The 22,598-nt window shown below is 57.8% G+C and overlaps 1 protein-coding gene across 3 annotated transcripts in view; it reads right to left on the bottom strand.

Annotated features, from left to right (window-relative positions):
• The window catches only part of DNAJB14 (DnaJ heat shock protein family (Hsp40) member B14), a 39,099-nt gene extending 22,348 nt beyond the window's left edge, over positions 1–16,751 (bottom strand). Inside the window, exons 1-3 of one of the 3 annotated variants that reach the window (XM_029076495.2) lie at positions 16,592–16,665; positions 3,616–3,867; positions 2,938–3,109 (exon numbers count right to left, since the gene is read on the bottom strand). In XM_029076495.2, the coding sequence (XP_028932328.1) occupies positions 2,938–3,109; positions 3,616–3,796 (353 nt within the window). In that variant the 5' untranslated portion in view covers positions 3,797–3,867; positions 16,592–16,665. Of the gene's footprint in view, positions 1–2,937; positions 3,110–3,615; positions 3,868–16,591 lie in introns of all 3 variants that reach the window. The other 2 variants (XM_039913672.1, XM_029076496.2) reach the window with 2 other exon arrangements.
• Between the last annotated feature and the right edge of the window lie 5,847 nt (positions 16,752–22,598).

The following is a 22,598-nucleotide window of genomic DNA, read 5'->3' as shown; positions in this document are numbered from 1 at the left end:
CCACAGGGTTCTCTTGGGAAAAATGCGGCAGTGGTTTACCGTCGCGGCCTTCCGCGCGGTAAACTCGGGTCCCCGCCCTCGACTCTCTCCCGGGCCGCCGCTGCCCGGCACGGGGGAGTTTCGCCCCGTAGCCGCCGGCCCGCCGCCCGCCGGCCGCCGGCCGAGCCGGGGACGGAACGGACAGGCCTCCGCTCGACTCTCCCTCCCGTAGCGGAGACCGGTAGAGGACTGGAAACCTTCCAGGCGCCACGCTTACGATATGCTGTACGTCTATTGTTGCACTGTACTTTCCCAAGTGCTTAGTACAGTGCTCTGCACACAGTAAGCGCTCAATACATACCACTGAATGAATACGCCAGGCACTGTTCTATATCCTGGAGTAGATCCAAGCTAATTAGTGTTAATCGGTCAATCAATCCTCCTCTAGCTTATAAACTCACTGCGGGCAGGGAACGTCTCCTAACTCGGATGTAGTATGCTCCCCCAAGCGCTCAGTACAGTACTCTGCACACGGTAAGCGCTCCATAAAATCCTACGATTGAGCCCGCAGTGTGTGCGGACCAACGTACTAAGCACTAAGGTTGGATTCAGTCCGTGTCCCACGTGGGACTCACGGTCCTAATCCCCATTTTACAGATGAGGGAGGAGAAGGGAAGTGACTTGTCCGAGGTCACCCCGGCGGACATGGGGCGGAGCCGGGGATAGAACCCAGGTCCCTCCGACTCCCGGGCCCGTGTTCCCTCCGTTAGGCCACGCCGCTTCTCATTCGAGTCGGCGGACTGGATCACCGGAACAAAATCCAACTTCTTGAGAACCAGTCGACCAAGAGAGCGCGCCTGGTTCAACGGCAAATAACAGGACCTCACCCCCCGCCATTTCATTTCACACAGATTTCGACCCAAATCTCAAAACGGGGGCAAACCTTCTTTCCTCTGGGTGACTTAGTTAAACGTGCTTCTCTTTCTTCTCTACTCACGGCACGTTACCCGGACCTTATGCAACTAGTAGAGAAGTATTGCATCTTTTATTCCTCCCCATTGAGTCAGCTTGTCGCCAAGCAACTGGGTTGCATAACTCCACAACGCCCTGCTAACCAACCGGAGAACAGCTTTCTTCAAACATCCCTGGCGTACGGGACGGGGGGAGAATAAAAAAAAATACCGGACTCCTCTCTGTTGGTGCTTGAATCACTTACTGAAGTAACCGATGAAAATATGGGCGATGGTTAGCCGGACACAAGAATTCAAGCTGTGGTTGCTTTTCTACCGCCTATCCGGCTACCGCGGCGATGGGCGAAAGGTCGATTTTCCGCTCCGGGATAGGAGCCGTGAACCGTGCCTGAAGGCGGCATTCATTCGCTCGCTCACGCCTTCATTCGATCCTATTTATTAAGTGCTTAGTGTGTGCAGAGCACTGTCCTGAGCACTTGGGAGAGTGCAATATAGCAATCAACAGACACGTTCCCTGCCGGTTTGCACGTGTGCTCTTACAGCAACACTGAAAACTGAATGCAACTGGCTCAGAGTAAAGGACGACTGAAATCTCTTTTCCCGCTAAGGAACCGTCAGTCGGTAATAATAATGATGATGACTGCGGTATTCGTTAAGCGCTTAGTGTGGGTATTTGTTAAGCGCTTACTATGTGCCGAGCACCGTTCTAAGCGCTGGGGTAGATACAGGGGAATCAGGTTGTCCCACGTGAGGCTCACGGTTAATCCCCAATTTTACAGATGAGGTAACTGAGGCCCAGAGAAGCGAAGTGACTTGCCCACAGTCACACCGCCAGAATCCCAGCAGCGTAGCCCAGTGGACAGAGCAAAGCCGGGGGGTCCGGAGGACCTGGGTTCTAATCCCAGCTCCGCCACTGCCCGCTGTGGGACCTTGGGCTGGTCACTTCACTGCTCTCTGCCTCAGTGAGCTCATCAGTAAAATGGGGATTACGGTTGCGAGCCCCACGTGGGACACGGACTGCGTCCACCGCGATGAGCTTGTATCGCTCAAGCGCTTAACAAGTGCCAGAAGAAAATTAGTTATAAAAAGCACGGCTCGGTTTGATGGCGCTTCAATCTCGGTTCACCTGCCCTTCTCCCGTTGTCGGGTAAAACCGGGTCCAACCTACTTAGCTTAGAGAGTAATAATAGTAACGTCGGTATTTGTTGAGCGCTTACTATGTGCCGAGCACTGTTCTAAGCGCTTGGGGGAGATACAGGGTCATCAGGTCCGTCTCACGTGAGGCTCACAGTCTTAATTTTCCAGATGAGGTCACTGAGGCAGCGAGAAGTGAAGTGACTCGCCCAAAGTCACACAGCTGACAGGTGGGGGAGCCGGGATTCGAACCCACGATCTCTGATTCCTAAGCCCGGGCTCTTTCCACTGAGCCGCGCTGCTTCTACACAGCGCTTCGTTCAGTGCCTGACACGGAGTGGCTTAACATTTGGGAGGAGGAGGAGGAGGAGGATAATGGGGAGGAGGATGAGGGGGGGATGAGTCGGAGAAGGGGAAGGAAGAGTAGGAGCGTGGCTCAGGGGAAAGAGCCCGAACCTGGGAGTCAGAGGTCATGGGTTCGAATCCCGGCTCCGCCACCCGTCAGCTGTGTGACTGTGGGCTCGTCCCTTCACTCCTCGGTGCCTCAGTGACCTCATCTGGAAAATGGGGATGAAGACTGTGAGCCTCACGGGGGACAACCTGATTATCCTGCATCTACCCCAGTGCTCTGCACATAGTAAGCGCTTACCAGATCCCAACGTTATTAGGAGGAGGGGGAGGAAAAGCGGGACGAAGAGAGGGGAGAGGCCCTCTGCCTCTCAGGCCCACGGTCCATCCACCGGGCCACGCCGTTTCCCACCTCCGCGCACCTCCGTGCTCCGGGGCCGGCCGGAGGAGCGCGACCCCTCTTTCTCTCAGCGGGCAGCCCGGACCGGCGCGGGGGACGACGTACCTGAGGACTCCTTCCACCTGGTCTTTGGAGTAGCCCTTTCCACTCTCGGGGCCGGCGGGCGGGCGATCCTGGGGCCCGCCGGGCCTGCTCCGCTCCCCGGCGCCGCCCGGCTTCCGGCAGTACGGGCCGTTCCCGGCCGCGCTTCCGTTTTTCACGATCGCTTCCAACAGCACTGCGAAAGGGCAGAGGGGGACAGGGGCGTGAGGAGGGTTCAGCGCAGCCATCTGGACGTTTTCCTCCGAACGTCTGAAATCCCACCGCCGCCCGGAAGGGTCCCGCGTCCAAGGGGAGAGCGGGACGCCCGTAGGGGATCAAATCTAGACTCCAAGCTCCCCGCGGGCCGGGAACGCGTCGGCTCGGGAACAGAGAAGCGGCGTGGCTCAGTGGCGAGAGCCCGGGCTCGGTCGGGGGTTCTGATCCCGGCTCCGCCACCTGTCAGCTGTGCGACTTCGGGCGCGCCGCTTCACGTCTCTGGGCCTCGGGGACCTCATCCGGAAAATGGGGATGACGACTGGGAGCCCCACGTGGGACAACCCGATTCCCTCGGATCCCCCCCGGTGCTCAGAACGGGGCTCGGCACATAGCGAGCGCTTCACGAATACCACGATTATTCTACCGTTCGGTTCTTCCACCGTACTTTCCCACGTGCTCTGCGTGCAGTAAGCGCTCAATACATACCACTGACTGACTCAAGCGTCTCGAGGGGACTCGCCACTGGGACGTGGGTTGTCCTCCCCGCCGGGTTTCGGCTGGGTCGCCTCTCATCCGACTCGTCCCTGGCTCTGTCGGCCGGAAACGCGGTGGCCAGACGGGATGTCGGCAGTTTAACAATCGGGTCGCACGAAGGCAAGCGGCTCATTGGCTCCTAAACGCCGACAGAGCCCGCGGTGAAGCAAAATCCTATCGGGATTCTCCAAATCGACGACACCACTGTGGAGAAGCCGCGTGGCCGAATAATGATAACGTTGGTATTCGTTAAGCGCTTCCTATGTGCCGAGCCCCGTTCTAAGCGCCGGGGTAGATACGGGGTCATCGGGTCGTCCCCCGTGAGGCTCACGGTCTTCACCCCCGTTTTCCAGATGAGGTCACCGAGGCACCGAGAAGTGAAGCGACTTGCCCAAAGTCACCCAGCTGACGGGTGGCGGAGCCGGGATTAGAACCCACGACCTCTGACTCCCAAGCCCGGGCTCTTTCCACTGAGCCACGCTGCTTCGCGAGCGGATAGAGCAAAGGCCCGGGAGTCAGAAGGACCGGGGTTTTAATCCCGGCTCCGCCACGTCCGTCAGTCAGCCAGTTGTCCTCCTTGTGCACTTACTGCGTGCCCAGCACCGTACTTAGGAGCGCTTAGGAGAATTCAACGACAGACAGACCCATTCCCCGCCCGCAACGACCTGGGGCGAGACGCTTCACTTCTCTGTGCCTCCGTTCCCTCATCTGTCAAATGGGGATTAAGACCGTGAACCCTAGGTGGGACAGGGATCTGTGTCCGATTCACTCCGGCGCTCAGTTCAGAGTCTGGCACCGCGTGAGCGTGGTAGAAATGCCCTAAAAAAGAAAACTGGACGAGTGCCAGAGAGTTACCCCTTCTAAACTGCTGCCTTCCTAATGACTTTGAGATTCTGAAATGGCTCTCTCGCAAATGGGCCACCCGGAGTTAATTTGAGCAATAATAATATTTTTGGTACTTGTTAAGCGTTTACTATAGGCCAAGCGCTGTTCTAAGCGGTGGGCTAGATACGAGTTTATGGGGTCGGGCAGTCTCCGTCCCACACGGGGCGCCCACTCTTAATCCCCATTCTACAGATGAGGAAACTGAGGCCCGGAGAAGCGATCCGCCCCAGCTCACGGTAGACATGTGGCGGAGTCAGGATTAGAACTCAGGGCCCTCCGGGCTCCCAGGCCCGTGCTCGATCCGCCAGGCCGTGCCGCTTCTCTGTGACACCTGCGACAGAGCCACGACCTCAGAATGGACCCCTTAAAGAAATTTCGCTCAACAGAATTTTTTTTTTTTGGAAACTACGTTCACCCCCAACACTTTCCAGGGTCATAATCCGGCCTTGCTCTTTTTTCCGTAAAATACCGATCCGTATTGCCCGTCAACCCGTTCTCTGAGCCCGTGCCGGCTATAACCGCCTGAGTCGGGCGTCGGCAATGGCTCCTAAATCAATCCACGGTATTTCTCGCGCGCATAATCTGTGCGCAACACCGTACTGAGCGCTCGGGCGAGTAACGGCGGAGTCGGCATACGCGATCCCAGCCCTCAAGGAGCCTACCACCTAAGAGGAGTCGGAGACACTACAGGAAATCACGGATCGGGGGGAGTGAAAGGTTAAAAGTATCCGTATCCCGCTACGGAGGCGGGTGTGGGGGGCGGTGAATACCGAAGTAATTGGGTGGCCCGGAGGAGCTGGAGTGGAAGTGGTCCATCGCTGGTATTTCCCGAGTGCTCGCTGTGTGCAAAGCACTGTAATAAGTGCTGGGGAGACAGGATAAGAAACAGACGCATTCCCTGCCCCCACCGAGCTTCCGTGAGTGAGCACGGGGGCTCAGGGGAGATGGAGAGTGGGGCTCCGCCGTGCAGTCGGAGGAGAGATTCCCGCCCTCTCCCTGCACGTACGCCAGACCGCCACCCTCTCCACCTTCAAGGCCTTCTTACAATAATAATAATAATAACAATACTGGTGGTATTTGTTAAGCGCTTACTACGTGCCGAGCACCGCTCTGAGCGCTGGGGGAGACACAGGGGAATCAGGTCGTCCCACGTGGGGCTCAGGGTCTTCATCCCCATTTTACAGATGCGGGAACTGAGGCCCGGAGGAGTTAAGTGACTCGCCCACAGTCACACAGCTGACAGGTGGCCGAGCCGGGATCCGAACCCGTGACCTCCGACTCCCAAGCCCGGGCTCCTTCCACTGAGCCCCGCTGCTTCTCTTATGGTCGCACCCCCTCCGAGAGGCCTTCCCCGATCGAGCCCTCTTTTCCCCGCCTGGCTCTCCCTTCCGCGGCATCTGAGCACTTTTATCCGGGGCCTTCGGACATCCGACACTCGCCACGCTCCCAACCCCACAGCGCTTGCGTACCTATCTTCGATGCATACGTTGGAAATCACTTACTTATTCCTATTACTATAATAATAATTGTGGTATCTGTTAAGCGCTTACTACGTTCCGGGCACCGCACTAAGCGCTGGGGTGGACCCGAGCAAACGGGGTTGGACACGGTCCCTGTCCCACGCGGGGCTCACTGTCTCGATCCTGCCTCCCCCCGCTAGCTGGCTGTGGGCAGGGAATGTGTCTGCTTATTCTGATATTCTAATGATGACGATGATGATGGCATTTGTTAAGCGCTTACTATGCGCCAAGCACCGTTTTAAGCGCTGGGGGAGATACGAGGTCATCAGGTGGGGCTCCCGGTCATTACCCCCATTTCCCAGATGAGCTTACTGAGGCCCAGAGAAGTTAAGTGACTTGCCCAAAGTCACACACGCAATCTCTGGGCCTCAGTTTCCGCATCTGCGAAGTGGGAATTAAACCCTACTCCCTCCCGCTTAGACTCTGAGCCCCACGGGGGGGGGGGGGATCGGGTCCAACCTGATTAACCCCTTACCAACCCCGGTGCTTAGAACAGTGCTCGGCATATAAAAAGTGCTGAACAAGAACCATGATTAGGATCACGGCTGTCGTCCCCCCTGTGCGACCCAACCTTCGTCCTTTTCCCCACCAAGGGTGAATATCACAGATCTGCCTGCAGATCTCTTTACGAGTATAAGAAACCAGACTCGGGCTTCGGCAGCCCTCTCCCAGGCGCAACCGGAGGAACGCATCTCCAGAGCGCCGAGGGCCCGCCACACGGCGAGACCTCAAAACCTCGGGCCGCTTGAGCCCCCGACGGCCAAAGGTTCTTCTCCTCCCCGGCTCACGCAGCTCGCGGCCTGATCTCGCCGGGCCCTCGTTCGACAACCTGACCTAAATCCGGCGGGAAGACGTTTCAGTGGGTCTGCCTCTGGAAGGGGGAAGGAAAGCCGGCACATCAACTGCTTTGGGGGAGCAGCCCGGCCTGGCGCCTAGAGCCCGGGCCTGGGAGTCAGAAGGTCCCGGGTTCTAACCCCGGCTCCGCCGCCCGTCGGCTGTGTGGCCCCGGGCAAGTCACCCCACTTCTCTGTACCTCGGTCACCGCATCCGTAAAACGGGGCCCGAGACTGTGGCCCCACGTGAGACGGGGACCGTGTCCAACCCGATCGGCCGACATCCGAGCAAGCGCTTAACAAACACCGTCATTAAAATCACCCGGGAGGACAAAAAAAAATCACCGTTTAATGGTATTGGTTAAGCACTAGTACGGCACCGTCCTAAGCGCGCGAGTAGATACGGGTTAATCGGGTTGGACGCGGGCCCCGTCCCTCGTGGGGCTGACGGTCTCGATCCCCATTTCACAGATGCGGTGACCGAGGTACGGGTGAGTGAAGCGACCCGCTCGAGGTCGCACAACAGACAAGTGACGGAGCCGGGATCGGAACCCGGCTCCTTCTGACTTCCAGGCCCGCGAGCTACCCGCAAGGCCACGCTGCTTCTCCCATCCCGCCTCCAGCCTTGCTTCCAGAAAGCCGATGAGTCTAGGAAAAAGATTTTTCAAGGAAGGCCCCGATGGGGAGAGGAGGTGTGCGGGGGCAGCCGGTCTGCTATCGGGGAATTCAGCCTGGCTCTGGACGGTAATCTCATTGTGGGAATGGGCAGGGAATGCTTAACAAATACCATAATTGGTATAATAATCTTGGTATTTGTTAAGCGCTCACTATGTGCCGAGCACTGTTCTAAGCGCTGGGGGAGACACGGGGGAATCAGGTTGTCCCACGTGGGGCTCACAGTCTTCACCCCCATTTTACAGATGAGGGAACCGAGGCACAGAGAAGTGACTCGCCCACAGTCACACGGCTGACAGGTGGCCGAGCCGCCATCCGAACCCATGACCTCGGACTCCAGAGCCCGTGCTCTTGCCAACTGAGCCACGCTGCTTCTCCACCAACCCCGTTGAACCGTACTCGCATTTGGGTCGGGGACCTTTGGGCATCTGGAATTCGTCCCGCGGCATTTAGGTACCTGTCTGTAAATTATATATATTGCAAGTTTTTACTGTATGTCCGAAAATAATACAATATTTATTTATTGTATAGTCTCCCCCTCTAGACTGTAAGCTCACTGGAGGCAGGGAATGTGTCTGCCGACTCTTTTGAACTGCCGGTGCCCTCCCTCCTCAAATCCGCCAGTCCCGCTTCCCCCCTGCAAAGCCCTACTGAAAGCTCGCCTCCTCCAGGAGGCCTTCCCAGAGTGAGCCCCCCCCTTTTTCCTCCGCTCCCCCCCGACCTCGCCCCGACTCGCTCCCTTTGCTCTACCCCCCTCCCCGCCCCGCCCGTGTACCTGTGTCCGTGTCGCTTTATTTATATTAATACCCGTTTCACTTGTTCTGATGATTCTATATACCTCTAATTCTATTTATTTACATCGACGCTATTGTTGCCTCTCTACTTGTCTCGACGTCCGTCTCCCCCCCCCTTCCCGTCCGTGAGCCCCGGGGTGGGCCGGGACCGTCTCCGTTGCTGAACTGTTTCCGAGCGCTTAGTGCGGCGCTCAATAAATACGCCCCAGTGATCTCGCGCTTGTACCTGTGACCTTTGGGCAGCTGGAAGTCGCCCCACAGCACTCAGGTGCCTAACCAGAAATGATATATATTGGAAGAATTTCTCACGGGTGTCCGTCTTCCCCTCTGCGCTGTGAGCTCACTGTAAGGGGACACGTCTGTCAACTCCGTCCAACCGTAATCGCCCCGGGATCCGTGACCTCTGAGCCCGTGGAATTCGCCCCACCCTCAGCCCCGCGGCACTCACGTACCCATCTAGAAATCATATGCGTTATAAATCCTTTATTTCCCTGAACGTCCGTCTCCCGCTCTGGACTGTGAACCCACGGCGGGCGGGGGAACGCGTCTACCTTCTCTCTTGAACTGTATTCCCGAGCGCTCAGTACGGTGTCCCGCATCCGGTAAGCGCCGGACGAATATCGCCGATTAACTGATAAGAGGGCGGGCGGGGAAGGGCTGGTTCTGGAACGGAACGGATCCAACTGCCTTCATCCAATCCCATTTACTGAGTGCTTTACTGCGCGCAGAGCGCTGTACTAAGCGCTTGGGAGAGCACAACAATAAAGAGACACGTTCCCCGCCCACCACGAGCTTACAGTCTAGAGGGGGAGACAGACATCAGTCTAAATAAATCGGGGAAAAACGTACGCCGCGATCCAGCCGTCGGCAATCCGTCTGTGTTTTTCCTCAGGAGCCTCGTGGTGGGCAGGGAACGTGTCCGCCCACTCCGTGGTACCGGACTCTCCCGAGTGCTTGGTACAGTGCTCTGCACCCAGTAAGCGCTCAACAAATACCACCGATTGACCCCATCCCGGCTGGACCCCTCTACCTTCCCCAGGTCAGCCCTCTGCCTGGTCTCGGGTGGCTAGAGGACGGGCCTGGGAGTCAGAAGGACCTGGGTTCTAATCCAGGCTCTGCCACATGTCTGCTGGGTGACCTGGGGTAGGTCACTTCACTTCTCTGGGCCTCAGTTCCCTCATCTGTCAAATGGGGATGAAGACTGTGAGCCCCACGTGGAACAGGGCCTGGGTCCAACCTGATTAACTTGCTGAGAACGGGGCTTGGCACAGGGTAAGTGCTTAACAAGTAGGAGAATTACTATCATTGCTATTCTCTAGGACCTCGGTCGCACGGCTCAGTGGAAAGAGCCCGGGCCTGGGAGTCAGAGGTCATGGGTTCGAATCCCAGCGCCGCCGCTTGCCACCTGTGGGACTTTGGGCAAGTCACTTACCGTCTCTGGGCCTCAGCTATCTCATCAGTAAAATGGGGACTGGAAACCGTGAGCCCCATCGGGACAATGTGATCACCTTATAAGCCCAGCGCTTAGAACGGTGCTTTGCACATAGGAAGCGCTTATCAAATACCACCATTATTATTATTATTACTCTGCTCTGCAAAATGGGGATTCAATACCTCTGCTCTCCTTCTTATTTAGACCGTGAGCTCCATATGGGACCTGATTAGCAGGAATCTTCCCCGACACTTAGTACGGTGCTTGCCGCATAGGAAGCGCTTAACGATGACCACAGTCGCTACTTATTCTACGGGACTTTGCGCCTGCTCGACATTCAACACGGCAAGACAAGTGAGGGGAGTAAAAGCGTAAAACTCTCTTCACAGTGATGGTCCGGTCTTACGCCGTCGAGTCCTGTCCGACCCACGGCGACGCCACGGACACATCTCCGCCAGAAGGCCCCGCTCGCCAACCGCCATCGTTCCCGGTAGTGGATCCACAGAGTTTTCTTGGGAAAAATCTGGCCGTGGTTGACCACCGCCGCCTTCCACGCGGCAAACTCGAGTCTCCGCCCTCGACTCTCTCCCGGGCCGCCGCTGCCCGGCACGGGGGAGTTTTGCATCGGAGCCGCCGGCCCGCCGCCCGCCAGCCGCCGGCCGAGCCGGGGACGGAACGGACAGGCCTCCGCTCGACTCTCCCTCCCGTAGCCGACGCCGGCAGACGCCTGGAAACTCTCCGGGTGCCAACCTCAGAGGGGAAGACAGAGCAATCTCCAGTGAAAAATGCCCGTCACCGTGCGTTTCCGAACCACTTTCCTCTCCGCCGATGTTATAGGACACGGAGCGTATTTTTGATTTAACGGTGGTAGTGAAATCAATGATAACAAGGTGATCTGTTAAGCACTTACTATGTGCCAAGCGCGGTACTAAGCGCTGGGGTGGGTACAAGACCATCGGGTTGGAGACGATCCCTCCCTGTCCCGAACGGAGCTCGCAATCTCGGGGAGGGGGGCGACCACAGGTATCTAATCCCCATTCTACAGATGAGAACACCGAGGAACAGAGAGGTGAAGTGATTTGCCAGAGGTCAAAGAGCAGGCAAGTGGCAGGGCCGGAATGAGAACCCAGGTCTCGTGGCTCCCCGGCCCGGGCTCTCTCCACTAGGCCACACTGCGCTTGTGGCTTCTACCTTTAGAGTTTTATAGCTCGGTTCTCCCCTACCGCATTGTTGGCTTCAGGTCCAGCACCCCGTCCGTTCCTTTCACGTCACCTCCGGCGGACCGTACGGTACACCTGGTTTTAAAAACGGCCTATCGATCCGACTGTCTCGTGTCGCTCGTTCGGTCGTATTTACCGAGCGCTTACTGTGTGCAGAGCACTGCACTAAGTGCTCGGAAAGTCCGGTTCGGCAATAGAGAGGGACAAATCCCTGCCCGCCGCGGGCTGACGGTCTAGACTTCGGCGCTCGGCTCCCGGTAAGTGTTTAGACAACTGCTGTCATTATTATCATCGCCGATGAAGAGAATGTGTCTCTGCGAATAGCCTTCTTAAGCCAAAAAGGAAGTAAACGCTGTAACGGTGATGAGACACGCTTTAGAATAGCAGCGGCGCTGGCTAGGTGCTTATTTTGGGTCAAGCTGGGGGTAGATTCGATATAATCGCATCGGATTACGTGGCTCACGGTCTAAAGGGACAGGGGGAGCAAGGATTTTTCTCATTTTTCTCATTCTCAGAGTGGTGAAGCCACTTACCCGAGGTCCCCCAACAGGCACGTGAGCGAGCCGGGATTGGAACCCAGGTCCTCTGACCGCCACCTCCCCCACAGGCCCCCGCCCCTTGCCAAACGCCGCAGGTTTGTTCTAGGCCGGTCCAGGTTAGAAAAGGAAGTCACTAAACCCTTCCTTTGGATTGTCCCCGCCGTCCTCGCTCACAGTTCCTCTCCGGCAACAAAAACCTCCCGGGCAAGTTCACCTTGTCTCTCTCCATCCCGCTCGCCCCTAGGATCCTGAACCCCAAAAAGAACGGTGACCCCGCTTGGACTCCACAGAGGCCTTTGACCTGGAGGTCCGCACAAGGTCCCGGCTCAAAACACGCTGCCGCTGCTGCTGAGGAAATGACAGCGGGGGAACGGGGCCAAGTTCTCCCAAATTTAGCCCCGCCGCCGGCCGGGCGGGCGGCAGATCTGGCGGCTGCGGGCCTCTGGCCACCGACCGGGCCCCACGGGGAAGGAGGCCCCTCTCCCCGGCGTCCTAGCCGAGCTCACCGGGCTCCACGCGGCCTGGGACGACAGAAGGCCGGAACCGCCAGCGGGGGAATGCGTCTGCAGCAAGAAGCAGGAGCTTCCTCCCTGTCGGCCGCCAAGAGCCCCCCAGTGGGACGGGGACCGGGTCCCAACCCATTTGCCCGTATCCACCCCAGCGCTCGGTACGCTGCCCGGCCCGGCCCCTCCCACGAAAGAAACACAAATATCATCAACTCCCGCCGACGGGGTTGAACGTAGGTCTGCACGCCGGGCCTCTGCCACCGAACGAGGCCCGAAAGGTCCAGTTCGGGAGGGCGCTGGTCATCCCGGGCCGCAGTGGGAAAGAGATTTGGCCGCGGCTTTAAATTAGAAGGGGCGTCCTCAGGGGCTCGCCTCGAATTACAACCGGGAAGCATAGGGGAAAAAGCCAGGGGTCTGAGAATCTGGGACTGGGGGGACCCGGCTCCCCAACCCGGCTCTGCCACTTGGCTGCTGCGTGACCTCGGGCCGGTCGCTTGCCCTTCCTGAGCCTCGGTCTCCTCGACTGCAAGGGGAGCCCTGAATACCTGTTCTCCCTCCTACTTGGACTGTGGACCCCGTTGGCAGCGTCTGACATGATGAACTCGAATCTGCTCCCGTGTTCAGAACCGCCCGGAACGCCCTCCCTCCTCCCGTCCGCCAAACTAGCTCTCTTCCCCTCTTCAAAGCCCTCCCGAGAGCTCACCTCCTCCAGGAGGCCTTCCCAGACCGAGCCCTCCCTTTCCCTCCGCTCCTCCTCCCCTCCCCATCGCCCCGACACCCTCCCTCTGCTCTGCCCCCCTTCCCCTCCCCACAGCACTTGTGCATATCTGTACATATTATTTATTACTCTATGTATTTGACGAATGATGTGTACAGATCTACGATTCGATTCATCTTGACGGTACTGACGCCTGACTGCTTGTTTTGTTCTGTCTGTCTCCCCCGTTTAGCCTGTGAGCCCGTTGTCGGGCTTGGATCGTCTCTACCTGTTGCCAAACTGTCCATTCCAAGCGCTCAGTCCAGTGCTCGGCACATAGGAAGCGCTCACTAAATACGACCGAATGAACAGCACCCAGCACAAAGCAGCACCTGACAAATACCAGAATAACAATAATAACGTGATTTTACCACCCTCGAATGCCATAACAACAGTTGTCGTTTTGTTAAGCGCTGGGCGCCGAGCCTTGTGCTAAGCACTGGATTCGACGGAAGATCGGTAGTTTAGAACCAGCCACTCTCCCACACAGGCCCTTCCACGCTACGCCGATTCCACCCGGCCCAATAAAGGGGGTGAAAATATCCCCTGGTTAGGAGTAACGGTCTACAGGCCTCCCTTCCGTCCGGTAGTTTAACCACTTTCCTCTCGAGGAATGCACAGGGCGACATTTAAGAGAAACGGCACCGGCCACAAGAAAAGGTAAAGACAACGAAAGGTATACGGCATTCACCCGACTCAGAAATCCAGCACCGCGCGTTACACGGGCGTTAGAAATCAGACCCCCCCCCCCGAGAGAGATTTTTTTTTTTTCTACCGAGGTTGTTTTGCAATCTACAGTCTCTTCCCGCTTTGGGAAGGGTTGGGAGGGGGGGGGGAAGAAACCAAAACCCAAATTAAAACCGTTTAGAAATCGGACTTTGCGTCTACGCGAACAAACTCACGGATGGGAAAACCTCTAAAAGCCTTTGGGAAGAAGGAGAAGAAGAAGAAGAAAAAGGTAGGCATAGCCACTATCACACGCAATGCATTTCCCCCCTCCCGACTGAAGGATTAACAGTATTTATTAAGTGTTTACTAGGTGCCAACCACTGTACCGAACACTGGGGTAGATAGAAAGTCACCAGGTAGGACCCAGTCCCCATAGGAGGGAACCGGATTTAATCCTTATTTTACAGATTACAGACGAAGAAAAAGAGGCACAGGGAAAGTGAAGTGGCCTCCCTCTAGCCTACAAGCGTTTTGTGGGCAGGGAACGTGTCTCCCAACCCTGTTAATAATAATAATAATAATAATACCGGTATTTGTTAAGCGCTTACTACTTGCAGAGCACTGTGCTGAGCGCTGGGGGAGATGCAGGGTCATCAGGTGAGGCTCCCAGTTAATCCCCATTTGACAGATGAGGTCACGGAGGCACAGAGAAGTGACTTGCCCGTTATACTGTAGTACGGTTCGCCTAGTACGGTCCTCTGCACCCAGTTAAGCGCTCAGTAAATGCCATCGACTGACTTCCCCTCACGGAGTCATGGAGTCTCACAGACGGAGAAGCCGCACGGCCTGTTGGCCGGAGGGCGGGCCCGAAACTCACAAGGCTGTCTGTCACTCTGTACTTTCCAAGCGCTCAGCAGAGTGCTCCGCACACCGCGAGCGCGCCAGAAACAGATCCGAATGAATGAACCCGGGTTCTGATGCCGGCTCCACCTCTTGGACTTCTCACTTCTCCGCGACCTCACCCGCAAAATGGGGACGATTAACACTGGGACACGGACCGGGTCCAACCCGATCGGGTCAATCGTCATCGTCACCGTCATAGCGGTAATAACGATCACGGCATCCGTTAGGCGCTCACCTTGTGCCAGGCACTCTTCTCGGCGCGGGGGGTAGATACGGGCCCATGGGGTCGGTCACCCGGTCGCCGCCCCACACCGGGCTCCCGGTCTTCATCCCCGTTTCACGGATGAGGGAACCGAGGCGCAGAGGAGTGAAGTGACTTGCCCCCCGTCACCCGGGAGGCGGGTGGCGGCGCCGGGATCGGAACCCACGACCCCCGTAGATGGGATGACTGTATCTACCCCGGTGCTCAGGGCCGTGCCTTGCACGGTCGGTCAGTCGATGGTATTTACTGAGCGCTTACCGTGCGCAGAGCACTGCAGTAAGTGCTTAGGGGAGCACAATTCCACAATCAACAAGGAATGCCAAACGTTGCCTGTTTATCCAGAGGGAATAGCCAGATACCGCCCGGTAAGAGTTTAAGCGACAGCGAGGCCTGGTGGCCAGGGCAGGGGCCCCGGAGTCTGAAGATCGTGGATCCTAATCCCGGCCCTGCCCCTCGTCTGCCGCCTGACCTTGGGCGAGCCACTTCGCTTCTCCGGGCCTCGGTTCCCTCATCCGGAGAAAGGGGACGGAGACCGTGAGCCCCGCGTGGGACGGGGCCCGTAGGCAACCGCATCAGCTCGTGTCTCCCGCAGCGCTCAGCGCGGGGCCCGGCGCGTAGTGAGCGCTCAGCAAATACCACCGGGACTATCCTGTGGGACGGCGTCCGACCGGATGAGCCTGTCTCTCCCCGCGGGGCTCAGTACAGGGTCCGGCCCACGGTAAGCGTTTAACCAAAACACGGCGGTTATTATTATTATTATCGCTATTCTGGGGGCCGGGGGCCGCGTCCGACCCGATGAGCTTGTATGTCCCCTACGGCTTAGTCAGGAGCCCGGCACACAGTAAACACGAAACCGATACCGTCATTTATCATCCTGCGGGCCGGGGACGGGGTCCAACCCGATGGGCCTGTCTCTCCCCAGCGCTTAGGGGAGGGCCTAGCGCTAAGTAAGCGCTTAACCGATACCGTCATTTATCATTCTGCGGGGCGGGGACGGGGTCCAACCCGATGGGCCTGTCTCTCCCCAGCGCTTAGGGGAGGGCCTAGCGCTAAGTAAGCGCTTAACCGATACCGTCATTTATTATTCTGCGGGGCGGGGACGGGGTCCAACCCGATGGGCCTGTCTCTCCCCAGCGTTTAGCGGAGGGCCTAGCGCTAAGTAAGCGCTTAAACGATACCATCATCTATCATCCTGCGGGGCGGGGACGGGGTCCAACCCGATGGGCCTGTCTCTCCCCAGCGCTTAGGGGAGGGCCTAGCGCTAAGTAAGCGCTTAACCGATACCGTCATTTATCATTCTGCGGGGCGGGGACGGGGTCCAACCCGATGGGCCTGTCTCTCCCCAGCGCTTAGCGGAGGGCCCAGCGCTAAGTAAGCGCTTAACCGATACCATCATCGTTATTCTGCGGGCCGGGGCCGGGGTCCAACCCGATGAGCTCGGCTCTCCCCAGCGCCTAGCGGAGGGCCTAGCGCTAAGTAAGCGCTTAACCGATACCATCGTTTATTATTCTGCGGGCCGGGGTCCAACCAGGTGGGCCCGGCACCCGGTAAGCGCTTAACCCCCGCCGCCCTGATCGCCATCCTTCCCGTTACAACGACGACAGTAATAACAGGTTATTAATAAAGGTCGGGGAGCGGAGCCCGGACCGGGCCTCGGGGGTGTGAGCCAAGTAAGCGCTTACTACGTGCCCCCGCAGTCATTCGTTCACTCCATCCTATTTACTGAGCGCTTCCTGGGTGCAGAGCGCCGTGCTGAGCGCTGGGAACGGACGATGGGGCCCCGGAGGGAGCCCGGCCCTGCCCCGTTAAGCGGGGAGGGCGACAAAGAGGCCCAGGGCAAGGGGAGCTGAGCACGGGCCGCAGCGACGGGGTGGAGGGGAGGGGGAGCGCCCGAGCGGAGGGCGCCGGACGGTGTGCGGGGCGGCGTGCTGACCTCGGGCGTGGTCGGAGGGGTAGAGCTTCTGGGCCTTGCGGAGGAAGCGCAGGGCCCTGTCGCGGTTCCCGGCCTGCAGGGCCTGGCGGCCGATCTCCACGCACTTCTCCGCCTCGTCCCGGTTCCCCTCCATCGCCGGCCGGCCGGCCCTCGCCCTCCTCCTCCGTCCGGACCCCCGGACCCCCGGACCCCCGGACCCCCGGACCCCCGGACCCCCGGCCCGGCGCGGCGCAGCGGCCCGGAGGACAGGGGGCGGCGAGCGGCGGCGGCCGCAGGCGCCGACGGGCTGCGCGGCCGGAAGGGGGCGGGGCCGGAAGGGGGCGGGGCCTCGCCGGGACGGAGCCAATGGGAGCCCGGGGCGGCGGGGGCGGGGCCCCAAAGGGAGCGGGCTCCGTGATGGACGGCTCTGGGGAGGCGGGCCTACGCGGGCCGGGAACCAATAGGGAGGGCCGGGGCCCGAAGGGGGCGGGGCCCACAAGGGGGAAGCCCAACCCATGAGGGCCCGTGACGTCAGTGGGGGGGGGCCTAGAAGGGGCGGGGCCGACGAGGGACCGTGTCTGCAGGGGGTGGGGCCCAAAGGGGACGGGACCCACAAGGGGGAGCCCAACCAAAGAGGCCCGTGACGTCAGTGGGCGGGGTCTAAAAGGGGCGGGGCCGAGAGGGACCGTGTCTGCAGGGGGTGGGGCCCAAAGGGGACGGGACCCACAAGGGGGAGCCCAACCAAAGAGGCCCGTGACGTCAGTGGGCGGGGTCTAAAAGGGGCGGGGCCGAGAGGGACCGTGTCCGCGGGGGGCGGGGCCCTCGATGACGTGTCTGAGGGGGCGGGGCCCGCAAGGGGGGAGCCCAACCGATGAGGGCCCGTGACGTCAGTGGGACCCAAGGGGGCCTCGTCTGCAGGGGGCGGGGCTTAAGGGGGCCGGGCCAATGGGGACCGTGCCCGGAGGGGGGCGGGGCCTCGAGGGGGCGGGGCCTCGGCGTCGCTCGCAGCTCCGCCTCCTCCCCAGCCTCCCCCCGCCCCCTTAGTCAGTCATTCATTCGTTCGTTCGTTCGTTCGTTCGTTCGTTCATTCGTTCGTTCGTCGGGTCGTTCTTCTGCAGCCCCCAGCGCGGGCAGGGCGCTGGACGAAGCGCTTGGGAAATATTGATTCGTTTCTCCCTTTGCCGCCGGTTCCCTGAGATGTTCTTCCCCTCGATTCTCTCTACCGGGCTCCGTTCTTGTCCGTCCGCCTGCCTGCCCCGGGAGCCCGTCGAAGGGCAGGGACCGTCTCTCTCTGTTGCCCATTTTGTCCCTTCCAGGCGCTTCGCCCAGCGCTCTGCCCAGAGGAAGCGCTCGGTCGCAGGTCGTGGGTTCGAATCCCGCCTCCGCCCCCGGTCAGCGGTGTGACCGTGGGCCGGTCGCTTCGCGGGGCCTCCGTGACCCCATCTGGAAAATGGGGATTAACCGTGAGCCTCACGCGGGCCCACCCCGTGACCCTGGATCTCCCCCAGCGCTTAGAACGGGGCTCGGCACATAGTAAGCGCTTCCCAGATGATTATATGATTATAATGATGATGATATCATGATTATATGATTATATATTACATGGTTCTAGAGAAGCAGCGTGGCTCAGTGGAAAGAGCCCGGGCTTTGGAGGCAGAGGTCGTGGGTTCGAATCCCGGCTCGGCCACTTGTCAGCCGGGTGACTTTGGGCCAGTCACTTCACTAGGCGGTGCCTCGGTGACCTCATCTGTAAAATGGGGATGAAGAACTGGGAGCCCCACGTGGGACCACCTGATTCCCCTGGGTCTACCCCAGCGCTTAGAACAGTGCTCGGCACATATTCGTTCATTCATTCCATAGTATTTATTGAGCGCTTACTATGTGCCGAGCACTGTACTAAGCGCCTGGGATGAACAAGTCGGCAACAGAAGCGCTTAACGAATACCAATATTATTATTATTATTATTATTAAATCCTATGGAATGAATGAATATTTGTCAGCTGGGTAACTTTGGGCCAGTCACTTCTTTTCCCTGATCTGGAAAAGGGGGGTGAATATTAATATTAATAACGATGTTGATATTTGTTAGGCGCTTACTATGAGCAGAGACAAATACCAACATTAACACATGAACAAATACCAACATTGTCATTATCATTATTATTAGCAGAGCACTGTTCTAAGCGCTGGGGGAGATACGGGCTCATCGGGTGGTCCCACGTGAGGCTTCCGTCTTACATCTTCATCCTCAGTCTTCATCCCCATTTTCCAGAGGAGGTCACTGAGGCCCAGAGAAGTAAAGTGACTTGCCCACAGTCGCCCAGCTGCCAAGTGGCGGAGCTGGGATTCGAACCCACGACCTCTGCCTCCCAAGCCCGGGCTCTTTCCACTGAGCCGCGCATGGGACGATCTGAGGACCCTGGAGAATAATGTTGGTATTTAATAATGTTGGTATTTGTTAAGCGCTTACTATGTGCCGAGCACTGTTCTAAGCGCTGGGGTAGACACAGGGGAATCAGGTTGTCCCACGTGGGGCTCACAGTCTTAATCGCCATTTTACAGATGAGGTAACTGAGGCACCGAGAAGTTAAGTGACTTGCCCAAAGTCACACAGCTGACAAGTGGTAGAGCCGGGGTTCGAACCCATGACCTCTGACTCCAAAGCCCGTGCTCTTCCCACTGAGCCACGCTATTTAAGCGCTTACTATGTGCCGAGCTCCGTTCTAAGCGCCGGGGTAGGTACAGGGTCATCAGCTTGTCCCACGTGAGGCTCACGGTCTCCATCCCCATTTTCCAGATGAGGGAACCGAGGCCCAGTGAAGGGGTTTGCCCAAAGTCACACAGCTGACAGGCGGCGGAGTCGGGATCAGAACCCATGGGAGAGTTGAAAAGGGGGTCAGAGAGCGGCGCGGGGAGACGGACTGGGGAGGACCAGGGGAGAGTACAATCCAAACGCTTAGTACAGTGCTCTGCACATAGTGAGCGCTCAATAAATACTATTGAATGAATTTGGGGGTCAATTTTCTCACTAAAGTAGGTGGGCAGCTCCTTGGGGGCGAGAGATGGAGGAGGCGGAGAGGGGACAGGGCACTGAGGAGGGAGTTTAATGTCTGGAACAACCGGCGAGGGTGCGGGGCATGGCCGTCAATAGGGGTAGGGAAATAATAATAATAATAATGACATTAATAATGGTATTTGTTAAGCGCTTACTATGAGCCAAGCACTGGTCTAAATGCTGAGCGGGGGGGGGAATACAAGTTGATCAGGTTGTCCCAATGGGGCTCCCAGACTTTCTCCCCATTTTACAGATGAGGGACCTGAGGCACAAGGATGTGAAGTGACTGGTCCAAAGTCACACAACAGACAACAACAATAATAATGACGGCATTTGTTAAGCGCTTACCATGAGCACTGTTCCAAGCGCTGGGGGGATACAAACTGATCAGGGGCGCCCAGTCTGAATCCCCATTTTACAGATGAGGTCACTGAGGCCCAGAGAAGCGAAGTGACTTGCCCAAAGCCACACAGCTGACAAGTGGCAGAGTCGGAATTAGAACCCATGACCTCTGACTCCCAAGCCCGGCCTCTTTCCACTGAGTCACGCTGCTTCTCATAATGATAATGCGGGCATTTGTTAAGCGCTTACTATGTGCCGAGCACTGTTCTAAGCGCTGGGGGGGGGGGAGATTCAGGGTCATCAGGTGGTCCCACGGGGGGGCGGGGGGGGGGCTCACAGGCTTCATCCCCATTTTCCAGAGGAGGTCACTGAGGCCCAGAGAAGGGAAGTGGCTTGGGCAAAGTCACACAGCTGACAGGTGGAGGAGGTGGGATTAATAATAATAATAATGATAATGTAGGTATTTGTTAAGCGCTTACTCTGTGCCAAGCACTGTTCTAAGCGCTGGGGGAGGTACAGGGTGGTCAATGAAGGTGGCCCAGGGCTCAGGTCCCGCGCAAGGCCGGGCCGTGTCGAATCGGCCGCCGGGCACCCGCCGTGTCGAATCGGCCGAGGGGAACCCGCCGCTGGCTGTGGGAGGCGAGCGGGAGCGGGAGGGGGCGGGGCCTGGCGGCCAGCCGGCCAATCCGGAGACACCAGAGGGGGGAGGGGGAGGGAGGAGAGGAACCGCCGGGCGATACCAACTAACCGGGGGGGGGGCGGCCTGCAGGGCGCGTCCATTACGGAGGCCGGTGAGAAGAATGGTGCTATTCGTTGAGCGCTTAACTCTGTGCCAAGCACTCTTCTTCGGGAGCAGAAACAAGGTAAGCAGGTTGTCCCCCGGGGGGGGGCAACCGAGGCCCAGAGAAGTCAAGTGGCTTGCTCAAGGTCACACAGTAGACAAGTCCCTCCCAGCCCCAGAGGGGCAGTGGATGGAGGCCGGGCCTGGGAGGCAGAAGGTCACGGGTTCTAATCCTCCCCCTGCCCCTCGTCTGCTGGGTGACCTTGGGCGAGTCACGCCGTTCCTTCGTATTTAGCGAGCACTCACTGGGTGCACAGCCCTGTGGGCCTCAGTTCCCACATCTGTCAAATGGGGATGGAGACCGTGAGCCCCACGTGTGTCCAACCCGATTGGGTGGCAGCCACTCCGGCGCTCGGTACAGTGTCTGTCACAGTCAGCGCTTACAGAATGTGATTAATTATTCAAAGGGGCAGGGGAGGGAAGAGTGGAGAGTTCCGGTTGGGACACAGTCTCCATCCCCCTTTTAAAGATGTGGTAACTGAGGCCCAGAGAAGTGAAGCGACTCACCCAAGGTCACACAGCAGAGCCGGGATTAGAACTCAGGACCTCCCGAGTCCCAGGCCCGTGTTCGCTCTCTAGGCCATGCTGCTTCTCAACTCACCTTTCAGGGAGGGATACAGGGAGGCTCCCTGTAGCGTATAAAAAAGCATTTCTGTCTTGAGGGGTGGGGGGGAAAAAAAAATCATCGTGAAGACATTTTAGCATCTCCCTTTCATCGTCTTCTCACTGTAGCAGCCCTACCCCTTTTCTCTTGTCTCCCAACATCCCTAAGGGATATCTTTCTAAAAGGTAGCCTAGAGCAGGTTGGCGATAATTGGTTCCTTGCAGAAATCCAGGTCAGATAAAACCCCGCGACTGTAATGCCTTCAGACCTTGGCGCCGTGAATCAGGAAAAGCAAAATGTATGCCCGGCCACTCGTTACGAGTCCATCCGATTTCATTTCTACTTCCTTTGACATGGCTGCCGGTAGCAAAACAGGAAGTGTGAGAAATAAAGCCTTGCATTAAAGCTACTTTTCACTTTGGCTTTTTAGAGCTGTAAAAAATAAAAGAAGTGCTTGCCCAGGGTCAAGGTCAAACCCTGTGTGAACTGATTTTTGAGGATCAAAAATGTAAAGGGATAATCATCGTAGGGAATTAACTAGACCGAGAGTTTGCCCAACTGACATTATCCATTTCCATTAGAAATCACCAAGTACTTCAACTTTCCACTTTGACACTCTGTGGAACCGGGGCCCCGGGTGTTGGCTCCTCGTAACCCAGGGAATGTGACACCTTGTTATCCTGTGACGCACGGTCCATCCAGTGTTGACTGAACCCTAACTAGGTGCAGAGCACTGTACTAAACCCTCGGGAGGGTAACGCCACCCCGCCCCCTTGCCGCAAGCTTTCGGTCGAGAAATACTACTCGTGCGACTACTCAATCACACAACTGGAGTGTTTTTTTTCCTCCAGTGACTAGTTCATTTGCAGGGCTGGGACCAGTTTGCAGGTTACAAGTAGAACTGTGCCAGTTACTTGAGAACCGAAGGGCTTATTCTAGGCAACATACTGTATTCATCTCTGACCAAGCACACACAGATAGCTTCAAGGGACACCAAATATCCAACAGTATCACAGGGCCGCAGCCATCTCCAGCAGCTGCTTGCTGAGGACCCTTATCTGGGGGGGAAAAAAAAGGAAAAATAGCAGCCAACGGGGGCAGGTTTTTCGAGGTGGGACCTGAGTCAAAAATCCCGAGTCCCAGACAGACCAAAATAACCTTTCAGAGAGAGTCCAACCGCCAAGG

The sequence above is a fragment of the Ornithorhynchus anatinus genome, chromosome 12 (genome assembly GCF_004115215.2).
Source record: "Ornithorhynchus anatinus isolate Pmale09 chromosome 12, mOrnAna1.pri.v4, whole genome shotgun sequence".
NCBI lineage: Eukaryota > Metazoa > Chordata > Mammalia > Monotremata > Ornithorhynchidae > Ornithorhynchus > Ornithorhynchus anatinus.
This window is presented reverse-complemented; position numbering and strand designations above follow the sequence as displayed.